Source organism: Silene latifolia, chromosome 9 (assembly GCF_048544455.1).
Source record: "Silene latifolia isolate original U9 population chromosome 9, ASM4854445v1, whole genome shotgun sequence".
In the NCBI taxonomy this organism is placed as follows: Eukaryota; Viridiplantae; Streptophyta; class Magnoliopsida; order Caryophyllales; family Caryophyllaceae; genus Silene; species Silene latifolia.
This window is the reverse complement of record NC_133534.1, coordinates 171,581,696-171,604,180: the sequence shown is the minus strand read 5'-3', so window position 1 is coordinate 171,604,180 and position 22,485 is coordinate 171,581,696. Positions and strand designations below refer to the sequence as shown.

Sequence of the window (22,485 nt, the reverse complement as noted above, 5' to 3'; positions counted from 1 at the left end):
TCCCGAATTCAAGTCACTGGTCAAGTTAGAAAGGGGTAAGATTTTTGGTGTTTCCACTTCTTTGGTACGATTAAGGATGGTGAGGCTTCTTGGGGTTCTGACTCAGCAGTTAACTCAACTGTTGGTTCTGGTTCATTTTGTGTTTGGGGGTTTATTTCTGTTTGTTCATTTTGTTCAAGTGTACCCTCATTCCCCCTGGATGTCGTAGCCTCATTTTGTGGTTCAAGTGGTTCTGTTCCCCCTGTCTCTTGGCCAGTTCCTTCAATCAATAGTTGATCCGACTGTTGATTTAGCTCCTCTTGTTCGTTCTCCTTGTGTAAATCATCCATGTCATGTCGGATCATTCCAAGCTCATAGTCCTCATCATCTTCATCATCCTCTTCCTGTGTATTAGAATAAAAAAGACTAGACTCATCAAATATGACATGCACACTTTGTTCCATTTTCATGGTTCGTTTATTATACACTTTATAAGCCTTGCTACGATCTGAATAACCGACAAATACGGCCTCATCACTACGAGCATCGAATTTACCCAAATTATCCTTTCCATTGTTGTGAACAAAACATTTGCTTCCAAAGCATTTCAAATAGGATAAATTAGGCTTTCTTCCTTTAAGCAACTCGTAGGGTGTTTTGTTAAGCATTTTTCGGATCATAACACGGTTATAAATGTGACATGATGTGTTGACGGCTTCGGCCCAAAAATTCTTTGCCAACTTACTACTAATGAGCATAGTCCTAGCCATGTTTTCAAGTGTACGGTTCATACGCTCTACAACCCCGTTTTGTTGAGGTGTAGCACGTGTGGAAAAGTTATGGCTAATACCGTGCTCAATCACAATAAGTAATAAATGAGGAATTTTTAAATTCGGTTCCATGGTCGGATCTCAAGGATATGAGCTTTTTATCAAATTTATTTTGGACCTTTTTCAACCAAATTAAAAATTCATCAAATACTTCATCTTTAGAACTTAAATAGAGAAGCCAAACAAATCGTGAAAAATCGTCAACAATCACACATAAGAAACGACTACCTCCTTTACTTCTAACACGCATTGGACCACATAGATCAATATGAAGTCACTCAAGAGATATAGATGTACTAACGAACTTTTTGGATTTAAAGGAGCTTCTTACTTGCTTCCCCTTAGCATAATCATCACACAAACTATTAAAGTCGAATTTTTTGTTAGGAATGCCGTCGACTAAGTCAAGTCGCTTAAGGGTGTTCAATGTTCTAGCATTTACATGACCTAATCTCTTATGCCAAAGCCATGGGTCGTTCTTTTTCAAAGCACTCATACAAGACATGGTACGACTAGACAATGCAAAAAGATTAGTCAAGTAAACATCTTTAACACATTTTCCTTCTAGAACAACTTCCCTTATATTACCATCTAAGACACGACATTCACTAGCACAAAATTCAACAATATTACCATTATCACACAATTGAGATATGCTAAGGAGATTATGCTTCAAACCTTTGACAAGCAACACTTTGTCGACACATTATGACGATGACTTACCAACCTTTCCGATTGCAATAATTTCACCTTTCTTATTGTCACCAAACGTCACGGTGCCACCATTGTAGGCTTCTAGTGAGAGAAATTGGTTTCTACTTCCCGTCATATGACGTGAACATCCACTGTCCAAGTACCAATTGTTGCTGCCTCTCACTAATGCCTATAAGAAATCAAGAGGCTAGTTTAGGAATCCAAACGAATTTGGATCCCTTTTTGTGAGTTGTATTGTTAATCAAATCTTTGCGAACCCACTCCTTTTTGGTAACCTTGATGTTCCTATTTAAGTCGTTTAATCTGTTATGACAACCATTAAATACATGACCGGTCTTACCACAAAAGTTGCAAATAATATACTCAGGAAGGCCTACATATTTTCTCCTTCGAAAATCAGTTTTGCTTGGTTCCTGGTTTCGGAAGTTACAGTTCACTGAACTGTTACTTTTGAAACCAAGTCCAGCTTTCTCTTCAGATTTTTGGGACTGAATTATGAGGGAGTCTAAAATGTTTTGGCTACCTTCCCATTTCCTGTAAAACTCTTTAGCATCATGCAACTCTTTGGTCAATGTTTCAATTTTAGCAAGATGGTCAAGATTTAGTTTGCCTACTTTGTCGAAAGCGGATTTAGCATGACTACATTCATCACTAAGCAACATTGCAATTTGTTCAAGTTGCTTATTATCATGTCGACACGAGGTAAGGTCAGCTAGAAGTGAGTCTCGTTCTTTAATCAAAATATCAACTTGAATAATTAAAGACTCGTTTTGTTTTTCAACATCAGAAACAACAGTTGAGGCAACTGTTGATTTTGATGAGCTAGAAATATTCGTGAGAGCAAGGTTTTCTTTCCTCAATTTCTTAATTTCTTTTCTGAGTGATGGAATGATGTTACTTTCTTTTATCTCATCTAGACACTCTCTAAGACCAACATTTTCTTCAGCAATTTCCTCAATTTGAGTTTGCAAGTCATAGAGTTTATCGTTTTTAGCTAGACTCTTATCAAGTACATCATCAAACATCAAACAAAGCTTATCTTTAGAAAGAGTTCTCACCTTGTTCTTGAGATTTATTACCTCGGTGTCAGAGTCATCGCTGGAGTCGTCGGAGTGAGCCATAAGATAGAGTGTGGATTCTTTCTTTGAAGACATGGGTACGTCAAGATCAAGACGAGTTGTCATGCAAACTTTGGCATCTAATTCTTCCTCAAGGACTTCATCCTCATCGGAATCAGATACACCCCATATTGCAGACATGACTTTATGCTTAAAATCTTTCTTTGCAAAATCTCGTTTTTCTCTAGATTTGAACTCATTCCACTTGGGGCAATCTTTGATAAGGTGAACTTTCTCACCACATTTGAAACAAGCCACCGTGGAATAAGATCTCTTCTTTTGAAAACGTTTTCTATTAGCATTGTTGAACTTCTTAGGATTGTGACTATTGATCATGTCCGCCATGTTACGTGAGTACATAGCTTGTTCGTCATCTCCATCATCTTCCTCATCACTTGAGATTGATTTGAGAGCAAAACCTCTAGCTTTGGAACTTTCACCCGAGCGCTTTGCGAGACTTAACTCGTGTGCCATGAGTGAACCCATAAGCTCATTGAGGGACAATTTGGACAGATCTTTTGCCTCGTCAATAGTCGTCACCTTCGGTTGCCATTTATCACTTAGGTTACGAAGGATCTTTCGGATTATATCCTCGGATTCGAACTCTCTACCTAGACCCTTAAGTTCATTGACAATACTAGAAAAGCGAGAAGAAAGACAATTGATTGACTCATCTTTCATCATATTGAACATCTCATATTGTTGCATGAGAAGGTCAATACAATGCTTCTTGACTTGAGACGTTCCTTCATATGCAAGGTTTAAGATGTCCAAAATCTCTTTAGCCGAGGTACATCCGGAGATGCGATTGATATCTTGTTCACCAATGCCATATTGAAGAATGGATATGGCTTTAGCATTTTTCTCGACTTTACGATAGTCAGCCTCGACATAACTTTCCTCACTTTTTACGGCACTGTTCCCATCAGAGTCAGTAACCGTTATAGCAAGGAGACCCTTTTGAATAATGACCCAACACTCATAATCCGTACTTTTGACGTAGTGTTCCATACGGTGCTTCCACCCGGAGTAGTTATCCCCTTTGAAGATAGGGTACTTAGTATGTTTCCCGTCCATGACTATAGGATCAACTCTCTGGTAATTAACCAGCTATCAAGAGCACAAGGCTCTGATACCAATTGAAGAGTCACGGGAAAGAGCACCTAAGAGGGGGAGGGGGTGAATTAGGTGTCTATTAAAAATTTAAGCTTAATGAAAGCTTCTTTTAAAACTCTTAAACACTTTAAACAATGCTTAGATGAAAGGAAAAGTCGATACTTAGAACTAGAGAGTTAGAAGTATTCAACAACGATTCAGCAAGCAGAAGTTACAGTGTACTCAACAGTTGATTCTGTAGATAAAAACGTGAGTAGAGTGTGCAGTGGAAATAAAACAAAATAGACACGACAAACGATGTTTTTAAAACTGGTTCGGTCACTACTCCGCGACCTACGTCCAGCACTATTTTATTAAACGTCTCAGAAGTAAACTCATACAAACTGAGACTACCCCGAATAATAAAACAACTCCCCAACCTACTCCGGTTTCTAATGCTTAAAAGCTACTCCGCTTCCAAGACTTTTGCTTTGGGCTACTCCGCCGAAAGACTCCATGCTTAAAGCTACTCCGCAATAAGGCTTTTGCTTTGGTCTACTCCACCGAAAGACTTCATGCTCAAAAGCTACTCTGCTTCGAAGACTTCATGCTTAAGGATAACTCTATCCTAAGACTTGTTTGGTTCTACCCGATTGTTACAAGACTCCACTTATCTCAATGTTGTTCACTTAATTGAATGGAGGAGATAAAGTTTAAGTACAAAACACGGGATCCTTGAACACGATTAAACGACTAGGTGCAACAACAAACTCAATAAAAGACTCAAAAGATAAATAAACAAACTTGCAAAATGATTCAAAGATTTTGAAATGATAAACGGTTTTGCAAAGTTAATTTACTTGATTGAAAGCTTAAGTATTTTTCAGTTTAAAACTCGTTATTGCACACTTGTAAAAATGAATTAACCAAGCTAATTATAATGTTCAAGTAGTATACTTTACACATTAAAATATCTTACACTCATAAGCACAAGTGAATAAAATATTGTAAGTATTTTGCTTGGGCAACATGCACAAGCCAACCGAAATCTTCACCAAGCAATCGAGTATTCTTCCTCAAGAAATCGGTGCCTAAGATTGCAAGAAATCAGATTGTGCACACACACAAAAATAGGCTGGGTTTTTCAACAAGAAACAAGCATAAATGGTTGTGTTTATGGGAACCATAAACATTTCCATAAATGTAAAAGCAAACAACACATTTATAATAAGTGTCTTATTGTGCAAGCAAACTCCTTAGCAAGTCATTAAAAGCTCAATTTTCATTAAAAGACTTCAAAATATTTCCAGAAAACATTTGTGAACATTGAAAGCATTTTAACAAAGATTCAAATATTTTCGAAATATTTCTTTCAAAGACGAGCCTTAATTAACTGTTGACTGAACTGTTGTTTTTGCACCTAAACGTAAATTCGTGTTAAGCGATCACCTTACAACACATGACTTTAGCAATAATGACAATCTTCATCTTTGATCTTCATGATGACATTCTTGATAACCTTGAATTGACAATTGGAGCTTCATGCTACATGGTTAAACTTAAGAGGCACACAATTAAATAATAAATGAGATTAATTTGTCTTAAGGCATCATCAACACTAACTTAATCAAATTGGGTCTCTTCAATATGACTAAAGGGATGGGGTCTCTCAAGACCTTTCTCCGGCGACCTGTCTCCTCTCTTCTGATTAACTCTCCTCCCCTTTCTTACCCACACCCGGTTCTGGATCGTACGGGTCTGCCCGTTCCTCTCGGTCTGCGTGGTGTATGTGGGTTGTTCGGGTCTTATCAGACGAGTTTGTTGAGGTGGTGTGGCAGGGTGGTGCTTGGATCTGGCGGTGTTGTGGGTTGGTAGGGAGGCGGTGGCTTCCGTTTTTTTTCCTGTGTTCCGCTTTGTCTCCTTTATGTTTTTGTTTAATTTCCGCTTTCGTTTTTGTTTCATCTCTCTTTCTGATGGCTCTGTCCCCGTCTATCGGTGGTGTCCTTCTCTCAGTTTGTGAGCTTTCGTTTTCTGGTTCGTTTGCAGTTTTCTAATAAGTCAGCAGAAGATCAGCGTTGTTATAGATCGTTATATGGTTTTACATATTTTGCCCGATTCATGGCTACAAACAATCACGTCAGAAGAAATGGATACTCGTCAAGGAAGATTCGCAGACCCACTTATGGATGAAAGCCTTTTGCGACGAATCGATGATAGAGACTCTGTTGCAGTGTTTCATTCTTTGAACAAGAATTTATTTCCTATGGTTGTAATCGATTTGTATCCGATTGAGCTTGTAGATGTCGTATGACTTTTTATTAATGATAATGATCTTTTCTCAAAAAAAAAAAAAAAAAAAAAAAAAAATCACTCTCAAGAAATAAAGTTTTACCTGTAAATTTGGATTAAAGCTATACAAATATGGACTAAAGTTACACAATCTTGACTTAAAATTATACAAATGCAATTTATATATTCAAAATAGTGTAACTCTAGTGCTTTAAGAATGTAACTTTAGTCCTTAATATTATAACTTTGGTGTATAATAGTGTAACTTTAGTCCTTTTTTGTATAACTTTAGTCCAAATTTGTGTAACTTTAGTCCATAATAGTGTAACTTTAGTAATTTTTCGTATAACTTTAGTCCAAATATAAATTCAGATTTGAAACCAACACAATAACAAGATGAGATTGAAGTTAATGTCACTAAAGCCCACTGAAGTTGTACAAATGTCAGTGAAGTTTCACACAATGTCATTGAAGTTGCACATAATGTAGATTAAAGTTATACATAATGTCGGTGAAATTATACACATTGAAGTTTTAATATTAAATCTGAAAATTATACACAATGTGCATTGAAGTTGCACATAATGCCATTGAAGTTATACATAATGTGGATTAAAGTTATACATAATGTCATTGAAGTTATACATAATGTGAATTGGAGTTATGTATAATGTCAGTGAAGTTATACACATTGAAATTTAAATACTAAATCTGAAAATTTTATATAACAAGACGAATTTTAACAAGACGAGATTTTATATAGGGTTTTTTGATAACTACTACCTCTGTAGTACACTGTTTTAAGAATTACTACCAAAATAATTTTCATTTAAAAACTACTACCAATAAGTTTGATTTTTTTAAAAAAACACTACCAAATCTCATCTAAATCCAATAAAACACAATTTCAGCCATTTATTTTTGAAGTTTCATCTTAAGTAGTAAATTTTATCGCTTTAACCGGTTACTTTGATGAAGTTTAAGCAACTTGTTTATCTTAGATAGGTGAATTAGATGAAACTAGGTTAAAGTGATTTTGCCCCAAAATGATTGGTAAAGGGTAGTGTTGGTAGTGTTAAAGGGATAAAATGTACAACTTAAGATGAAAAGTCAAAAATAAATGGCTGAGATTGTGTTTTACTGAGGTTTGGATGAGATTTGGTAGTGTTTTTTAAAAAATTCAAACTTACTGGGAGTAATTTTTAAACGAAAATTATTTTGATTGTAGTTCTTAAAACAGTATAGTACAAAGGTATTAGTTATCAAAAAACCCTTTTAAATAATTTATAAAACAAGACATTGAAGTTATACGCTACTAAAGATTTGAAATACATATTGAAATTTAAATAGTAAAACTGCAAAATTTATATAACAAGACGAATTTTAACGAGACGAGATTTGAAAAAATAAAAAACTAGACGATATTTAAAATGTCAAAATATGAATTATAATAAATTTAATATATCTAAGATTAATATTAACAAATATAAATAAAAAAACTCCAAACAACAAATTTAACACAAATACTGGAAAAAAAAAAGACGATAAAAAAGAGACCCACAATCTGGAAAAAAAAAATGTTACTGATTTGCGGCGGTGGCGGGACGGTGGGTGGTGGGTGGTGTCGGGTGGGGTGGTGGTGTATGAGGAAGAGAAGTTTTTGATTTATTTGGGTTTTTAGGGTTTTTTTTATTTATTTGGATTTTTTGGGTTTTTTTATTTATTTGGATTTTTTGGGTTTTTTTATTTATTTGGTTTTTTTTTGTTGGGGTTTGAGAGAAGAGAGGAGTGAAATGTGTAAGATGAGAGAGAAATGGGTGAGTGGAAAACAAATATATAGTAAATTAGTGATTAATTAGAGTGGATTAGTGAGGGAGGAGAGCAGCGGCGGATCTCTTACTTTGTGCGCAGGGGCCAGGCCCCCCTTCCATCTATCCTAAACTCTAAATTTCAATGGCAAATGAGCCAATCAAATAAAAGCAATACAGCTGGCCCCCCCTAAACCTTATGAATATTAGCAACTCACAATTTACTATTCTGTTAATATTTTTTTCTCATTTCAAAGCCCTACATATAAGAATGCAAGACTAAATGCATCATTCATTGGTTCATCATAAAATTCCAACCTATTTTTTTCATATCCTCACATACATAACAGTGTGCGGGTAATAAATATGAATACTAAGACAGTTTCACACTATGAGACGGTCTTTTTAGGGAAAAAATCATTAATTTATTGCTATTAATATAAGTGATTTTTATACAAATGGACCGTCTTAGTTATTACCGTAAAACCTTCTCCTATAATAATTATTGTTACAAGTTCATTTATTTTGGTGCGTTATTATCCTATTAGACTCACTAATTTACATTATACGTAGTAATATTCCGTATATAACATGTGCAATAATTAAAGAATAAAAATGAGTATTTTTTATACAAAGAGATTGTCTCATAGTACGAGATTGTCTTATACTGTAATATTATGTGATCATTTTCATTAGAGGCATATGTTCCTTAAAAAAAAACTCTAAAATTTACATGATTTTGGTGAAAAAGTTCTTTTGACATGATTATCATCTCATTATATTTTCATTTAATATATATTACTCGTATCATATAAGTATAAAAGATTAAAGTGAATGTCCTAAAACTTGAGAATTACTTGCATTAAAAATATTGGAAATTCACCCCCTTTTTAATTGTAATTTGTTTCCGTTTAATTTTGGAAAAAGTAAGATGAAAAATTATGAAATATATATCATCATATTCACAATGAGAAATGTATTCCTAAGAATTGAAGGAGCACATTTTAAGAAATTAGCCTATATTTCCAGAGATAATATAGGGAGAAATAAGCATATAAAAATGAATGATTCTACTATAAAAACCACGAAATATGTTAACTCGCTTTTACTACTTCATTAAAATCGGCCCCCTTGAAAATTTGACCAAGATCCGCCACTGGAGGAGAGAGATGGTGAGATTAGCCATTAAACACACTTTTTTGGGGTTGATCTTGGCCATTCACTTTCACCATCCAAGGGCCCTTAATAGAACTTATGGACTTATATACATATAAGGGACTCTCTCTCTCTCTCTCTCTCTCTCTCTCTTCTCTCTCTCTCTCTCTCTCTCTCTCTCTCTCTCTCTCTCTCTCTCTCTCTCTCTATATATATATATATATATATATATATATATATATATATATATATAGTAGAGTTCAAATGAGTCCACCTAAAATGGTGAGTCCCTAAGTCCTACTCCTAGCCATTAGATCTTCTAAGATTGATGGTTGAGATTTGAAACTTTAAACAATTTTTGAATGAAACTTTAATGTTTTAAAATTGAAACTTTAATCTATAATTGTAACTTTAATTCTTTATGATTATAACTTTAATGTTTAAAATAACTTCAGTTTTTTTTAGGCAATTTCTAATATAAAACTATGAATTTCACTAATTTATGAATGAAACTTTAATGTTAAACGAATGAAACTTTAACGCTTAAAAGTGTAACTTTAATTTTTTTTGGACATTTTTAATATAAAAATTTGAATTTATGAAATTATCAATTGTAACTACTTTTTATTTAATTTCTCTAATTATTAATGAAACTTTAATATTAAACGAGTGAAACTTTAACGCTTAAAAAGTATAACTTTAGTTTTTTTTGGCCATTTTAATGTAAAAATTTGATTTTGTGTAATTGTGACTACTATTTATTTAATTTTTTCACATTTATAAATGAACTTTAATGTTAAACGAGTGAAACTTTAACACTTAAAAGTGTAACTTCAGTTTTTTAAGTTAATTTTAATATAAAATTTGAATTTATGAAATAATGTAATTGTGACTATTATTTATTTAATTTTACCTATTTATAAATAAAATTTTAATACTAAGCGAATGAAACTTTAATGGTAATGAGTCGAAACTTTAGTAAAATTTTAGTCCGAGTGTAATTTTAGTCCATATCAATGTAAAAGATGCAATTTTAGTCAAAATCAATGTAACTTTAGAGCCACCACCTAACCCACCACCAACACCCACCCGAACCACCACCATAGTCCAACAACCACCACTCCACACACACAAAAACAACAGCAGCCACATTCACAACCACCACACTATGACCATCCGAGCACTGTCTACCACGACACCCACACCCACGACCCCACCAACATTCACCACAGCCCCACCAACACTAGATCTGGAAAAAAAAAAGGAGAAAGGGGAGAGGCGGTTGAACGGCCACCACGGCAACACAACCACCACGTAACAACCACCAAGTCAACATCCATCAACAAAAAAAAATAGAAGAATAGGCCACCAGACTAACTCCCATGGCCCGCCACAACCAAGCCACCACCACACCACCCTCCCGTCGCCATTTTCGTCATTTTCAATTAAATTTTCGAAAAAAAATGAAAGATCTCAGATTTTTATGTGTAGATCTGAAATTTTCGAAACAAAAGAGAGAGAAAGGAGAAGGGGAAAAGGCGGCGGCGTGGGTAGTAATGGTGGCATGTGCGTGGCGGTAGTGGGAGCGCGGTGAGTTGTTGTCGTCGTGGGCAGGGTGGAGATTTGAGTAGGTGTCGGGAGGAAGGTGTGGTGGGGGCTGCCGGTGGTAGGAAGGTGTGGTGGTGTCGGCGATGGAGTTAGAGAGAGATGGGAGGAAGAGAGATAAGTAAGATTGGTGAGGAAATGAAATTAGAAAGATGTGAGATGAGATTAGGGTTTGTAGTCTTTTATATCTTAGCCTTTACTTTTGCTCTAATCTTAGCCATTTATTTTTTTGATCTAAAGGCTTAGATGAGGACTTATGGACTCATCTAAACTAAAAGGACTCATTTGATCTCAATTTATATATATATATATATATATATATATATATATATATATATATATATATATATATATATATATATATATATATATATATATAGTGGAGATCTAATGAGTCCACCCCTTTCATTGAGTCCCTAAGTCCCTCTAAGGGCCATTGGATGGACTCAATGGATGGTTGAGATGAAATTGATTAAGAGCTATTAAAAAGAAAAGGAAAAAAATGTGGATGGTTGGATTGAGATGGATGGTTGAGACTGAAAATAACAAAAAAAAAATTATCACTAATCAAATTTCTATACACTAATTAATTTTTCTTTCTCTCTCTAGCCCATAATTAATCAGTTTTTGAGTTTCAGATTTTATGAGTGTAAATGTAATGTTGTATGAGTTTTATGAGTCTAACTTTGATTTTTTTTTCTGACGGAAAATTTGATTTTTTTGGTGACAGATTTTATGGCGGTTTTGTATGCAAAAAATTGAATTTATACAATTTTAACATTTCAAGAGTGTAAATGTAATGTTTTAAGAGTGTAATTTTGATTTTTTTTTGTGACGAAAATTTTGAATTTATATAATTTAACATTTTACGAGTGTAACTTTGATGTTTTACGAGTGTAAATGTAATATTTTAAGGGTGTAATTTTGATTTTTTTTATGATGGAAATTTTGAATTTCTATAATTTAACATTTTACGAGTGTAACTTTGATGATTTACGAGTGTAAATGTAATACTTCAAGAGTGTAAATTTGATTTTTTGTGACGAAAATTTTGAATTTATATAATTTTAACATTTTACGAGTGTAAATTTGATGTTTTGCGAGTGTAAATGTAAATATTTTAAGAGCGTAAATTTGATTTTTTAGGCAATTTTCTATGTAAATGAGATATTTTACGAGTGTAAATGTAGTATTTTAAGTGTAAATTTGAAGGTTTAAGAGTGTAACTTTGGTCCTTTGAGTGTAAATTTGGTCCTTTACAAGTGTAACTTTGGTCCTTTACGAGTAAAACTTTAGTCCGACTACCAACAAACACCACCACCGTCGTCCTCCACCACCAACACATATCCACAAAAAATATGAGTGCAAATTTATATAATTCTAACGAGTGTAAATGTAAAGAGATACGAGTGTAAATGTAAAGTAATATGAGTGTAAATGTAAAGAAATATGAGTGTAAATGTAAAGAAATATGAGTGTAACTTTAATAAAATATGTGTGTAAATCTGAAAAATGCGTGTAAATGTAAATAAGTATGAGTGTAAATGTAAAGAAATACGATTATAAATGTAAAAAAATATGAGTATAATAAATATTTATTAGATCTAAGAATAAAAATCATGATAATACGATTTTTTTTCAAAAATCTACTATATATTTATTAGAGCTACGAATAAGATCAACAAAATATACTTAAATAATACATAATATACTTCATATTTGGTAAATCAACAAAATCTATGAACAATTTATTATACTTTAATAGATGTAAAATAATATGAGTGTAACTTTAATAGATTACGAGTGTAAATGTAAAAAATATGAGTGTAAATGTAAAATAATATGAGTGTAACTTTAATAGATTAAGTGAAAATCTGGAACAATAACAATACCAATGTGATTATTTTTCAAAAATCTACTATATATTTATTAGATCTAAGAAAAAAAATTAGATCCAAGTTAAAAAAAAAAAAAAAAAAAAAAAAAAAAAAAAAAAACACACCAGATTTGAAACATAAATTTAAATGAAAAAACACTTTATAAGACGATATTTGAAAAATAAACGAGATTTGTGAAAAATTAAAAACAACAAACTCCAATCTGAAAAAAAAATAAACAAAATATAAAAAACAAATCCATCCCATACCCACGACTCTAGCTACCCCCTTCCCTTACCACGTTCACCACCAAACAGCCACCACTACCCGCATAATCTCCAGATCTGGAGAAAAAAAAGAAGGAGAAATGACAAGATAGCCAGTCGCGGCGGAGAGGAGGAGGGAGGAAAGAAACGGGAAAGGAAGAGGAGAGCAGTGGCGGCGATGAGTGACATGTGGAGGAGGTGATGGTTGTAGTTGTGGGTGGCTGATCTCGGTCATGATGTTGTAGTGGTGAGGAGGTGGGCTCAAATCTGGAAAAAAGAAGGGGCGGGAGGAGGTGTTGCGGGCGGTGGTCGTTGTTCTTGTCGTGGGGGTTGGTTGTAGTTGTGGGTGGCGGATCTCGTGTAATGGTGGTCAGAAAAGAGGAGGTGAGGTGGCTGGTGAGTCGTGTGTGTAAGGTGGTTGGTGGTGGTAGGTGGGTGGTGGTCGGGGAGAGAGTTATGGTGTCGTGGTCGGGTTGTGGTGGTCGGGTAGTGGGTTGGCTGTGGTGGTATCGTGAAGAGTGACTATGGGTGTTGTTGGTGGCGGCAGTAGTGGGTCGTGGAGTGGCTATGGCTGTGGTCGGAGGAAGGCAGGAGGAAGGACGGTGGCTTGTCGGGTGGTTGTGGTGTGTCGGGGGCGTGCATGGTGGTGGTGGGGTGCGTGGTGGCGGTGGCGGCAGGAGGTCGGTTGTGATGCGTCGGGGGTAGGTGCCTGGTGGTCGGTTGGGTGTAAGGTGGGTGAGTGAGGAAGAGAGGAGGGAAATATTTTTTGAGTTTTTTTTATTTATTTATTTGGTTTTTAGAGAGAGGAGAGGATTGATATTTGTGTGATAGGAGAGAGAAGTGAGTGGAAAAAGAAGGCTTTTATAGTGAAATTAGGGTTTGATTAGTGATGGTAGAGAGGAAAAGGGATTAATCAGCATCAATCCCCTCATTTTAGCCTTATCCCCTACTTTTTCCCTTCAATCTCAGCCTTCCATCTCATCTTTTCAATGGCCCTAAAGAGGACTTATGGACTCAAGGAATTTTGGTGGACTCACTAGATCTCATATATATATATATATATATATAGGGTCAGGATCCGGTGAGAACCACTAACATAATGAGAACCATGAGAACCCTTACTAAATCATCATCAAATCTTGTTCCGAAAGTTTTGATAGATCATTTACCCTTAGTTTAGTTCATTCAAACACATTTTTAGTATAGTTAAACAACATTTATTGATTTTATTAACAAAATATAAACTTAATGTACAAAAATACAATTAGGTATACTAAAATGGCTATAAATGCACGAAAACGAATACTAGGTGCATGAAAATTGTTACATGCATGAAAATGAATACTAGGTGCATGAAAATAACAGGCTTTATATGCAGGAAAACGAGTTCTAGGTGCATAAAAATAATTAGACACATGAAAATGAGTAGCAGGTGCATAAAAATTAATAAAATGTATTTCACCTCGATTTTCGTCTATAGTTTATACTTTTTGGGCCAAGAAATATGTTATCTAACCATAAAATTCTATGCCGAATCCAAATATGTCTTTATTTTTTAAAAAATAAATCCGTAAAGTAGAGTTCTCACGGTTCTCATTATGTTGGTGGTTCTCACCGGATCCCAATTCTATATATATATATATATATATATATATATATATATATATATATATACATATACATATACATATATATACATATAGGATCACGTAAGTCCATTATATATATTAAGTCCATAGGTCCTTCTAAGGGCCCTTGGATGAAGGGAATGGAAGGCTAGGATTAGATCTCAATGGATGGCTACAAATTAATCCCTCCACCTTTTCTCTAATTAGCTCATCAATTCAATTAACCTACCTCACTAATCATTCATCATCTCATTATCACAACTTATTCTCCTCTCTCTACATCTCACTTCTCCTTCCTCTCTAAAAAACCCAAAAAATCAAAACCCAAAAAAATACAAAACCCAAATAAATCATTCATTCATCTCTTCTTCATTCACCACCACCCACCCACCACTACCCCACCCGACACCACCGCCCACCCCCCACCGCCACCCACCCCCACCACCACCGCCACCGTTAACTTTTATAAATTCGTTTTTTTTCCAGATTTTGCGTCTCAGTTTTTTTCGTCACTTTTTTTTTCCAGATTTTGTGTTAAATTTGTTGTTTGGGGTCGGTTTATTTTATTTGTTAATTTTTGTTGGTTTTTGTTGTTATTTATTCTTTTCAAATCTCTTCTTGTTATACATTATTTTTAAAGATTTTGGGTTTTTAAATCTCGTTTTTTTTGTGAGATACTTTTTTTTCATCTAAGATCTACTAAAATATTTTTCATAAAATTTGTTGTTTTAATCTTAGCTATATAAAAATTCTTATAATTTGTTGATTTTAATCTTGTATTTCACATTTTTATATAAAAATGATATAAAATGACTAAAGTTACACAGTTATGGACAAAAGTTATACGTTATGAACTAAAGTTACATCGTCATGGACTAAAGTTACAATAGGACTGCAGTAAGGATATGTGTAATTTCTACTCAATGAATGTATAACTCTAGCGCGGATATGTGTAACTTCTACCCAATGAGTGTATAACTACATTAGGAATGTGTTGAAATTCTACTCAATGAATGTATAACTCTAGTAATGATATGAGTGACCTCTACTCAATAAATGTATAACTCCTGTAGAAATGTGTGTAACTTCAATGAAAGTATAACTTTTGTTTTCTCATTGCTCTTTGTTGACAAATGAAATATTAAGTATAACAACAAAAGATATAAGTATAACTCAATGAATGTATAACTCTAGCGCGGATATGTGTAACTTCTACTCAATGAATGTATAACTACATTAGGAATGTGTTGAATTTATACCCAATGAATGTATAACTCTAGTAACGATATGAGTAACTTCTACTCAACGAATGTATAACTCCAGTAGGAATGTGTGTAATTTTAATGAAAGTATAACTTTTGTTTTCTCATTTCTCTTTGTTGACAAATGAAAAAAAATATAAGTATAACAACAAAAAATAACAAATAAAAACCAACACTATAAATTTGAATTTATATAAGTACTGTTTGTATAAATTTAGTCCATATTTGTATAACTTTAGTCCATATTTGTATAACTTTAGTCAATTTTTGTAAAACTTTAGTCCATTTTTGTATAACTTTAGTCCTTATTTGTATAACTTTAGTCCATTTTTGTATAACTTTAGTCCATTTTTGTATAACTTTAGTCCATTTTTGTATAAGTTTAGTCCTTATTTGTATAACTTTAGTCCATATTTGTATAATTTTAGTCTATTTTTGTATAACTTTTAGTCATTTTCGATAAATTAGTTGGAATTTATATAATTTTATGTAACTTTAGTCCAATTTTATTTTACGAGTGTAACTTTTAGTCCAAAATTGTGTAACTTTAGTATAAAATCGCATAACTTTAGGCCAAAATCGTATAACTTTAGTCCAAAATCGTATAACTTTAGTCCAATATATAACCGAAATCCTAAAAACCGCCAATACTAACTTTAAACCAACAATACTAGATCTGAAAAAAAAAAGTCATTATCTAAATATTAAAATGTAATATAAGACATATTTGAAATAAAAAAATATAAAATAAGTAAATAACAACACACAACAAAATAAGTAAATAACAAACATAATAAGTAAATAAACAATACACTAAAATCGAAAAGCAAATCTGAAAAAATAAATAACAAATAAAAAAAACCAAAAAAAATAGTAAATCTGAAAAAATAAAAAATAAAACCAAATAACAATAACAACCAAATAGTATAACTTTAATTTTTGAAGGATATAACTTTAGTCATAAATAGTATAACTTTAACGTAAATAGTATAACTTTAATGTTTTAAGGGTATAACTTTAGTCGTAAATAGTATAACTTTAATGTTTTAAAGGTTTTAACTTTAGTCGTAAATAGTATAACTTTAATGTTTTAAGGGTATAACTTTAAACGTAAATAGTGTAACTTTTATAAAAATCAAATAAATCTGAAAAATTAAAATCAACAAATCTAAAACCAATAAATATTAAAAAAAATATGAACAAATTAAAACAAATCTAAAAATATAAAAATATAAAAACTAGACCTAAATAAATAACAACATACTAAGTAAATAACAACACACAAAAATATAAATAAATAACAAACATACCAAGTAAATAAACAACACAACTAAAATCGTAAAGCAAACCTGAAATCTAAAAAAACAAAAACTAAACGAAATTTTAAACAATAAAAATCAAATCTGAAAATTTTTTTTTTCGAGAAAAAGGAGAAAGGAAGAGGAAGAGGGGAAATCTGAAAAACAAAAAAAAAATTGAACGAAATTGCTTTTGGTTGTTGATGTCGGTGGTGGAGAAAGGTGAAGTCGTGAGTGAAGGTTGTTGCGGTGGTGTCGGGATGTGGTGTGGTGTGCGCGGCAGGCGGCAGCAGGGAGGGAGAAAGGGAGTCGTGGCTGTCGGGAGGGAGAAAGGGAATCGTGGTTAGAGGAAGAGGGAGTAGATCTGCTGTCGGGTGAGTCGTGGCTGCCGGCTGAGGGTGGTGAGGATGTTGTCGGTGAAGGCGTGTGGTGGGAATGATGGTGTCGGGATATGGTGGTGGTCGGCAACTGGGAAGAAGGTAGTGATGGGGTGATGGTTGCCGGTGGGTCAGGTGGTGGCCGACGACTGAGAGGAGTTTTTTTTTTCCTCATATTTGTTTTTGTTTTGATTTTGTTTATTGAGAGAAAAATGAGAGAAAATGTAGAGAGATAGGAGGAGTTTGTGATAATGAGGGATGAATGTTTAGTGAGGAAGGAGTTATTGATAATGAGTGAAGAATGGATTAGTGAGGAACTTAATTGCAATGAGGAGCTAATTAGAGGAGATGAATTTTTGGTCATCCATTGAGATCTAATCTCAACCTTTTATTCCCTCAATCCTATGGTCCTTATAAGGACTTAGGGACTGTAAGGGACTTATTAGAACTCTTCTCTCTCTCTCTCTCTCTCTCTCTCTATATATATATATATATATATATATATATATATATATATATATATATATATATATATATATATATAAGTTCGATGAGAACTGTGCGAACTATTTAAAAAAAAGACAAATAAAACAAAATAGAGGCCACACATATTGAGACTAAGGCCCTGTTCTTTTGGACTTAATTTCAGTTCTAATAAGTTGATTGATTCGATTGATTGATTGACTTTCTTTATTAAGTTGATTGGCTCGATTCGATTCAAACTTTATTAAGTTGATTCGGCTCGATTCGATTCGAGATCGATTCAGATTAGTTTATTTCAACATTAATAATATTATTCTTATTTTATATTCTTATTGTTATCATTATTATTATATCAATTTATTTACTATTGTTATTATTATATTAAAATTTATTTTTAATATTTATTATATTACTATTATAGTTATTATTATTATTATTATTATTACTATTATTATTATTATTATTATTATTATTATTATTATTATTATTATTGTTGTTGTTGTTATATTATATTTATTATTTTATTAATATATTCATTTATATTAATATTATTAATAACATATTTATTATTATTATATTAATAAATTATTATATTACATATATTATTATTATTAGTATTAGTATTATTATTATTATTATTATTATTATTATTATTATTATTATTATTATTATTATTATTATTATTATTATTATTATTATTATTATTATTATTATTATTATTATTATTATTATTATTATTATTATTATTATTATTATTATTATTATTATTATTATTATTATTATTATTATTATTATTATTATTATTATTATTATTATTATTATTATTCCGGATTCGATTCGATTGAGATCGATTCGATTGATTCGATTCGATTAAATTCTTATTAAGTTGATTCGGTTCATTCCATTAAGTTGATTCGATTGATTTGATAATTTCATCAAAAAAAGGACCTAAGTCACTGACATTTCCGATTACCCATAATCTTCACCCCTTAACCTTTCCTCTTCCTATCAACTTTGCCCCAACCTTCACCGATCACCACACCAATGCTCCGACGCCGGCTAGGCCGCCGGTGCTCCGACCACCACATCCCTTCTCCGATGAGTCACTTCCGGGCAACTTCGCAGAGCTTTTAGTTTTTTTAATTTGTTTCTCTCATCAAATTTTCGTTCCCGCCAACTCTCTCATCAAATTCCCAATTTGGTTCACAAAATCATTACCTAATAGCAAATTATTGTGGTAAGTTTTCTCCTGATTTTCTTTGGAATTTTTTTTTTATTTTCAATTCAATTATTCCTAAATGTTAAAACTCTAATTTAATCGTGCTTTTTAAGTTTTTGAAAGTATCGGTGTGCGAGATTTTGTGATCATATTTGTTCTAAAAAGACGATATTGTCTCATTTCCAAATATTTGATGGTATTTTCTATTTACCGTGTTAGTTGATTTTTGATTGAAATCTGCTTAATTTTTAGCTCTGCTGATTCTAATTTAAGGTTTCAATTCAATTTCTTTTGTCTCTTTGTAATTTTTTTATTCGTCGATTAAAGTAGTTGAATTTAGGGTTTAATTATTGGGGGTAACTTCGTAATGATGAATGAATTTCCAAGTATTTGATGATATTTACTGTGTGATTCACTTTAATTTAAGGTTTGATTATTGTGATTCGTCGATTAAATTAGTTGAATTTAGAGTTTGATTATTGTGATTCACGATTGTATTGGTTATCCCTTACTTGTATTTGTTTATTTAATGTTCCTTTGCATTAAATTACCATCTTCATTTGCTTCTATTTCAGTGTTTTTACCTTGTTGTTAATTGTCAAATCTACGATTTTGCTGTTGATGATAGGATTATTATGGCTGGGGATGATGATGTGTGCGGCTTCAAAGAAATTCCAATGGAAATTGAGGTATGGTTGACTTATCTGAACACGCCTGGGTCCCACCTCCCTCAAACCGTTGCTGCACCTGCTTGTGAGCTATTTTCTGTGGGAGTCTGCCGCAACTCCCAAGTATTTTCAGCAGCGTGATGTGTTTCAGATTTATGGTACTATTACTCTATATGATATTATGATGTAGATGGCAATTCGTATGAACTCTATTGTCAAGCCTTTGGTGATTCACAGACTTTAACTCCCGAAGACAGTCTCTTATCTCTGGATATGTCTGTCCAATGTCTTGTTTCCACTACTTGGTCGCATATGTTTTTGAGTCTTATGGATAAAGCTGATGATGCTGTCATTGTCAAACAATATCTGAATTTTGACAAACTGAGTCAAGTCGGATCAATCCCCACGGTGGCGCGTGAAGATGATTGTCGGGGGAGTGTCGAGGAAGAGAAGGGAGCACCTGCAAAGAGAAATGGCAGAAGGTCCGGTGGTTTGCTCGTCAGTGAGATGAGATCGTGAATCGAAGGCGACGGTGATAGGTGGTCGTTATGGTGATCACTGTAGTGAGAGGTTGCGGCGGAGTCGGGGAAATGTGTTGAAGGCAAGGGGAAACGAGAATGATGATGGGTCAATTTGGGTTTCACTGGTGAAAGTGAGTGCTTGATGTTGGTGATTGGCTTTGTGTCACCTGATTGTCGGCATTCGAGGTGGTGATGAGGTGGCTATGGCGGTGGTTGTGTGCAGCGTGTAGTGATAAGTGCAGACCTACGGCAGCGCGCTGGTAGCTAAAATTGAAATATCTAAGAAGTATATCTACTATATTTTTGTAATGTATCCCCCACCAGTGTCTTGTTTCATGTACGTGAAACTCATTAATGTTACATAAAATTATCATGTTAGAGGTTATTTAGTACGAAGTATCAACGTACAAAACAATGTATCTAAAAGGGTTTCGTCCTTCTCGTTTGATCCCATTAAGTTGCTAAATACAAACTTTAACATGCTAGATGCACTCGTTTAAGTTGCTAGATACATGTTTCTAGCTAGTTAGATACATTTCTTTAAATTTCTAGATACATATTTTTAGCTAGCTAGATATATTCCTTTAAGTTGATAGATATATATATCTCTACCTAGCTAGATACATTTCTTAAAATTTCTAAATACATATATTTAGCTAGTTAGATACATTCATTTAAGTTGCTATATACATATATCTGTAACTAGCTAGATACATTTCTTTAAATTTCTAGATATATATCTTTAGCTAGCTAGATACATTCCTTTAAGTAGTTAGATACATATATCTCTTACTAGCTAGCTACACTCCTTTAAATTGCTAAATACACACCTCTACTTAAGGATACCCGTCTCCCTCCTTTGATCGATCTCATTCCCCCTCGGAAAGGGTTCGCCCTATCTCTTTAGGGCTTAGTTTTTGTTTCTACTCTTGTTCCGATAATAAGGGAAAGAGTTTAGGGTCGGCGGAGCCGCCTTATTCATCCTTAGACCCTTTCCCAAATTTAGGATACGTGACCCCCTCGTTAAATCATATTAAGTTGCTAGATACACTTCTTACCTTGCTAGATACAGATCTCTAGCATTCTAGATACACTCCTTTAGATGGCTAGATACACTCTTTTAGCTTACTAGATACATATTTCTAGCAAACTAGATTCACTCATTTACCTTGCTAGATACACATCTCTGACATACTAGATACACTTCTTTAGATGGCTAGATACACATTTCATATTATCATTATCCTACTGATTGAAAATCAGCAAGTTTGCCTCCAAACCAAACACTGGATTACACTTTGTATTACTTGAAAGTATGGAATTGAAGGTGTGTTGTAAAATTGAAACATTTTGTTCAGGATCCTTCACAGCTCTGAAACTAAAGAACTTACAGATATACAATTGTTGTAATATGGAGTATTTTCTATCTGAAAATACGAATGAAGTTGGAGAATTGCCATCCTTGGAGAGATTGGATATTAATTATTGTTTAGGGATGTTGTCATTTTCCTTGAAGCCTTTGGTTGTACTCCAATTGAATTACGTGATGCTGTGGACAGCGGGCCGCCCACGGGGGCGCTTGGTTGAGAAACGAGGGACAAGCGTTTGCATTTTGTATGGAGTCGCCACCAATTTTTATGGGAAATTGGAACCGTTCGAATACCTCGTGTCATGTCAAGACACAAAGTAGTGACATGAACACTAAGCAATCGTTACCCTTAGCATTCTATGTCTAGAATGACTCTCGCGGATGCCAATGAACACGGGTGCTCACGGAGATCTGGAGTAAGGGGTGAGGGTACGTATTAGGAAGCTCTTTTGATCGAACACCTAATCCCGCCCGCCTCGATAGCGGCCTCTACTAATGATTAGGGAGTTTATTCGTACTTGATATATCGTCGGCTATATGCATGCAATGCAACATCCATAGATTAATCCTAACATGTGAAGAATTGACTAAGTCGGTTGACAATTAGTTTATCATGCAATTGGGTCGAAGTTGGATTTAATGTTAATTACATGTGAAAACATACAAACAATGAAAGAAATAATTATAAAATACAATAATGAAAATTACATTAATTACATTGGATTAGGCGATTTACGTCGAAAATACCTTTAAAACGGATGGTTTGAGAAAAAGGAATAAAAGAAATAAAAGAAACAAAAGAAATAAATCACGAACAGGACAGAAGTGATATTACGAATATTAGTTGAATTAATACGTAAACTAACTAAACTACGTCAAGGCGTAAAGGAGTTCGGGACGTAAATCACCTGGAACAGCGCGGCG

General features: G+C 33.4%; 1 protein-coding gene and 1 long non-coding RNA gene across 2 annotated transcripts; one reads left to right on the top strand and one right to left on the bottom strand.

The window, feature by feature from the left end:
• Window positions 1–1,083: 1,083 nt before the first annotated feature.
• On the bottom strand, window positions 1,084–3,718 carry LOC141601896 (uncharacterized). The gene is made up of 4 exons (XM_074422204.1): window positions 3,364–3,718; window positions 2,929–3,252; window positions 1,864–2,739; window positions 1,084–1,400 (listed from the first exon to the last, which is right to left on the bottom strand). Exons 1-4 carry the CDS (start codon window positions 3,716–3,718, stop codon window positions 1,084–1,086), a joined length of 1,872 nt encoding a protein of 623 aa, XP_074278305.1.
• A 15,001-nt stretch (window positions 3,719–18,719) lies between these two features.
• LOC141600213 (uncharacterized) lies at window positions 18,720–20,567 on the top strand. The gene is made up of 2 exons (XR_012524257.1): window positions 18,720–19,021; window positions 19,632–20,567. It is a non-coding gene; the product is annotated as an uncharacterized LOC141600213 (long non-coding RNA).
• The last annotated feature ends 1,918 nt before the right edge of the window (window positions 20,568–22,485 follow it).

Bases quoted from the DNA above. Each gene is read 5' to 3' on its own strand.
- LOC141601896 (XM_074422204.1), bottom strand. From the start codon at position 3,718: ATGGACGGGAAACATACTAAGTACCCTATCTTCAAAGGGGATAACTAC. The intron at 2,740-2,928 runs GTTTTCAAAAGA...ATGAGGATGAAG, and splicing joins CAACAATGCTAATAGAAAAC to TCCTTGAGGAAGAATTAGAT. The intron at 1,401-1,863 runs GTAAGACCGGTC...GTCGTGTCTTAG, and splicing joins TATTATTTGCAACTTTTGTG to ATGGTAATATAAGGGAAGTT.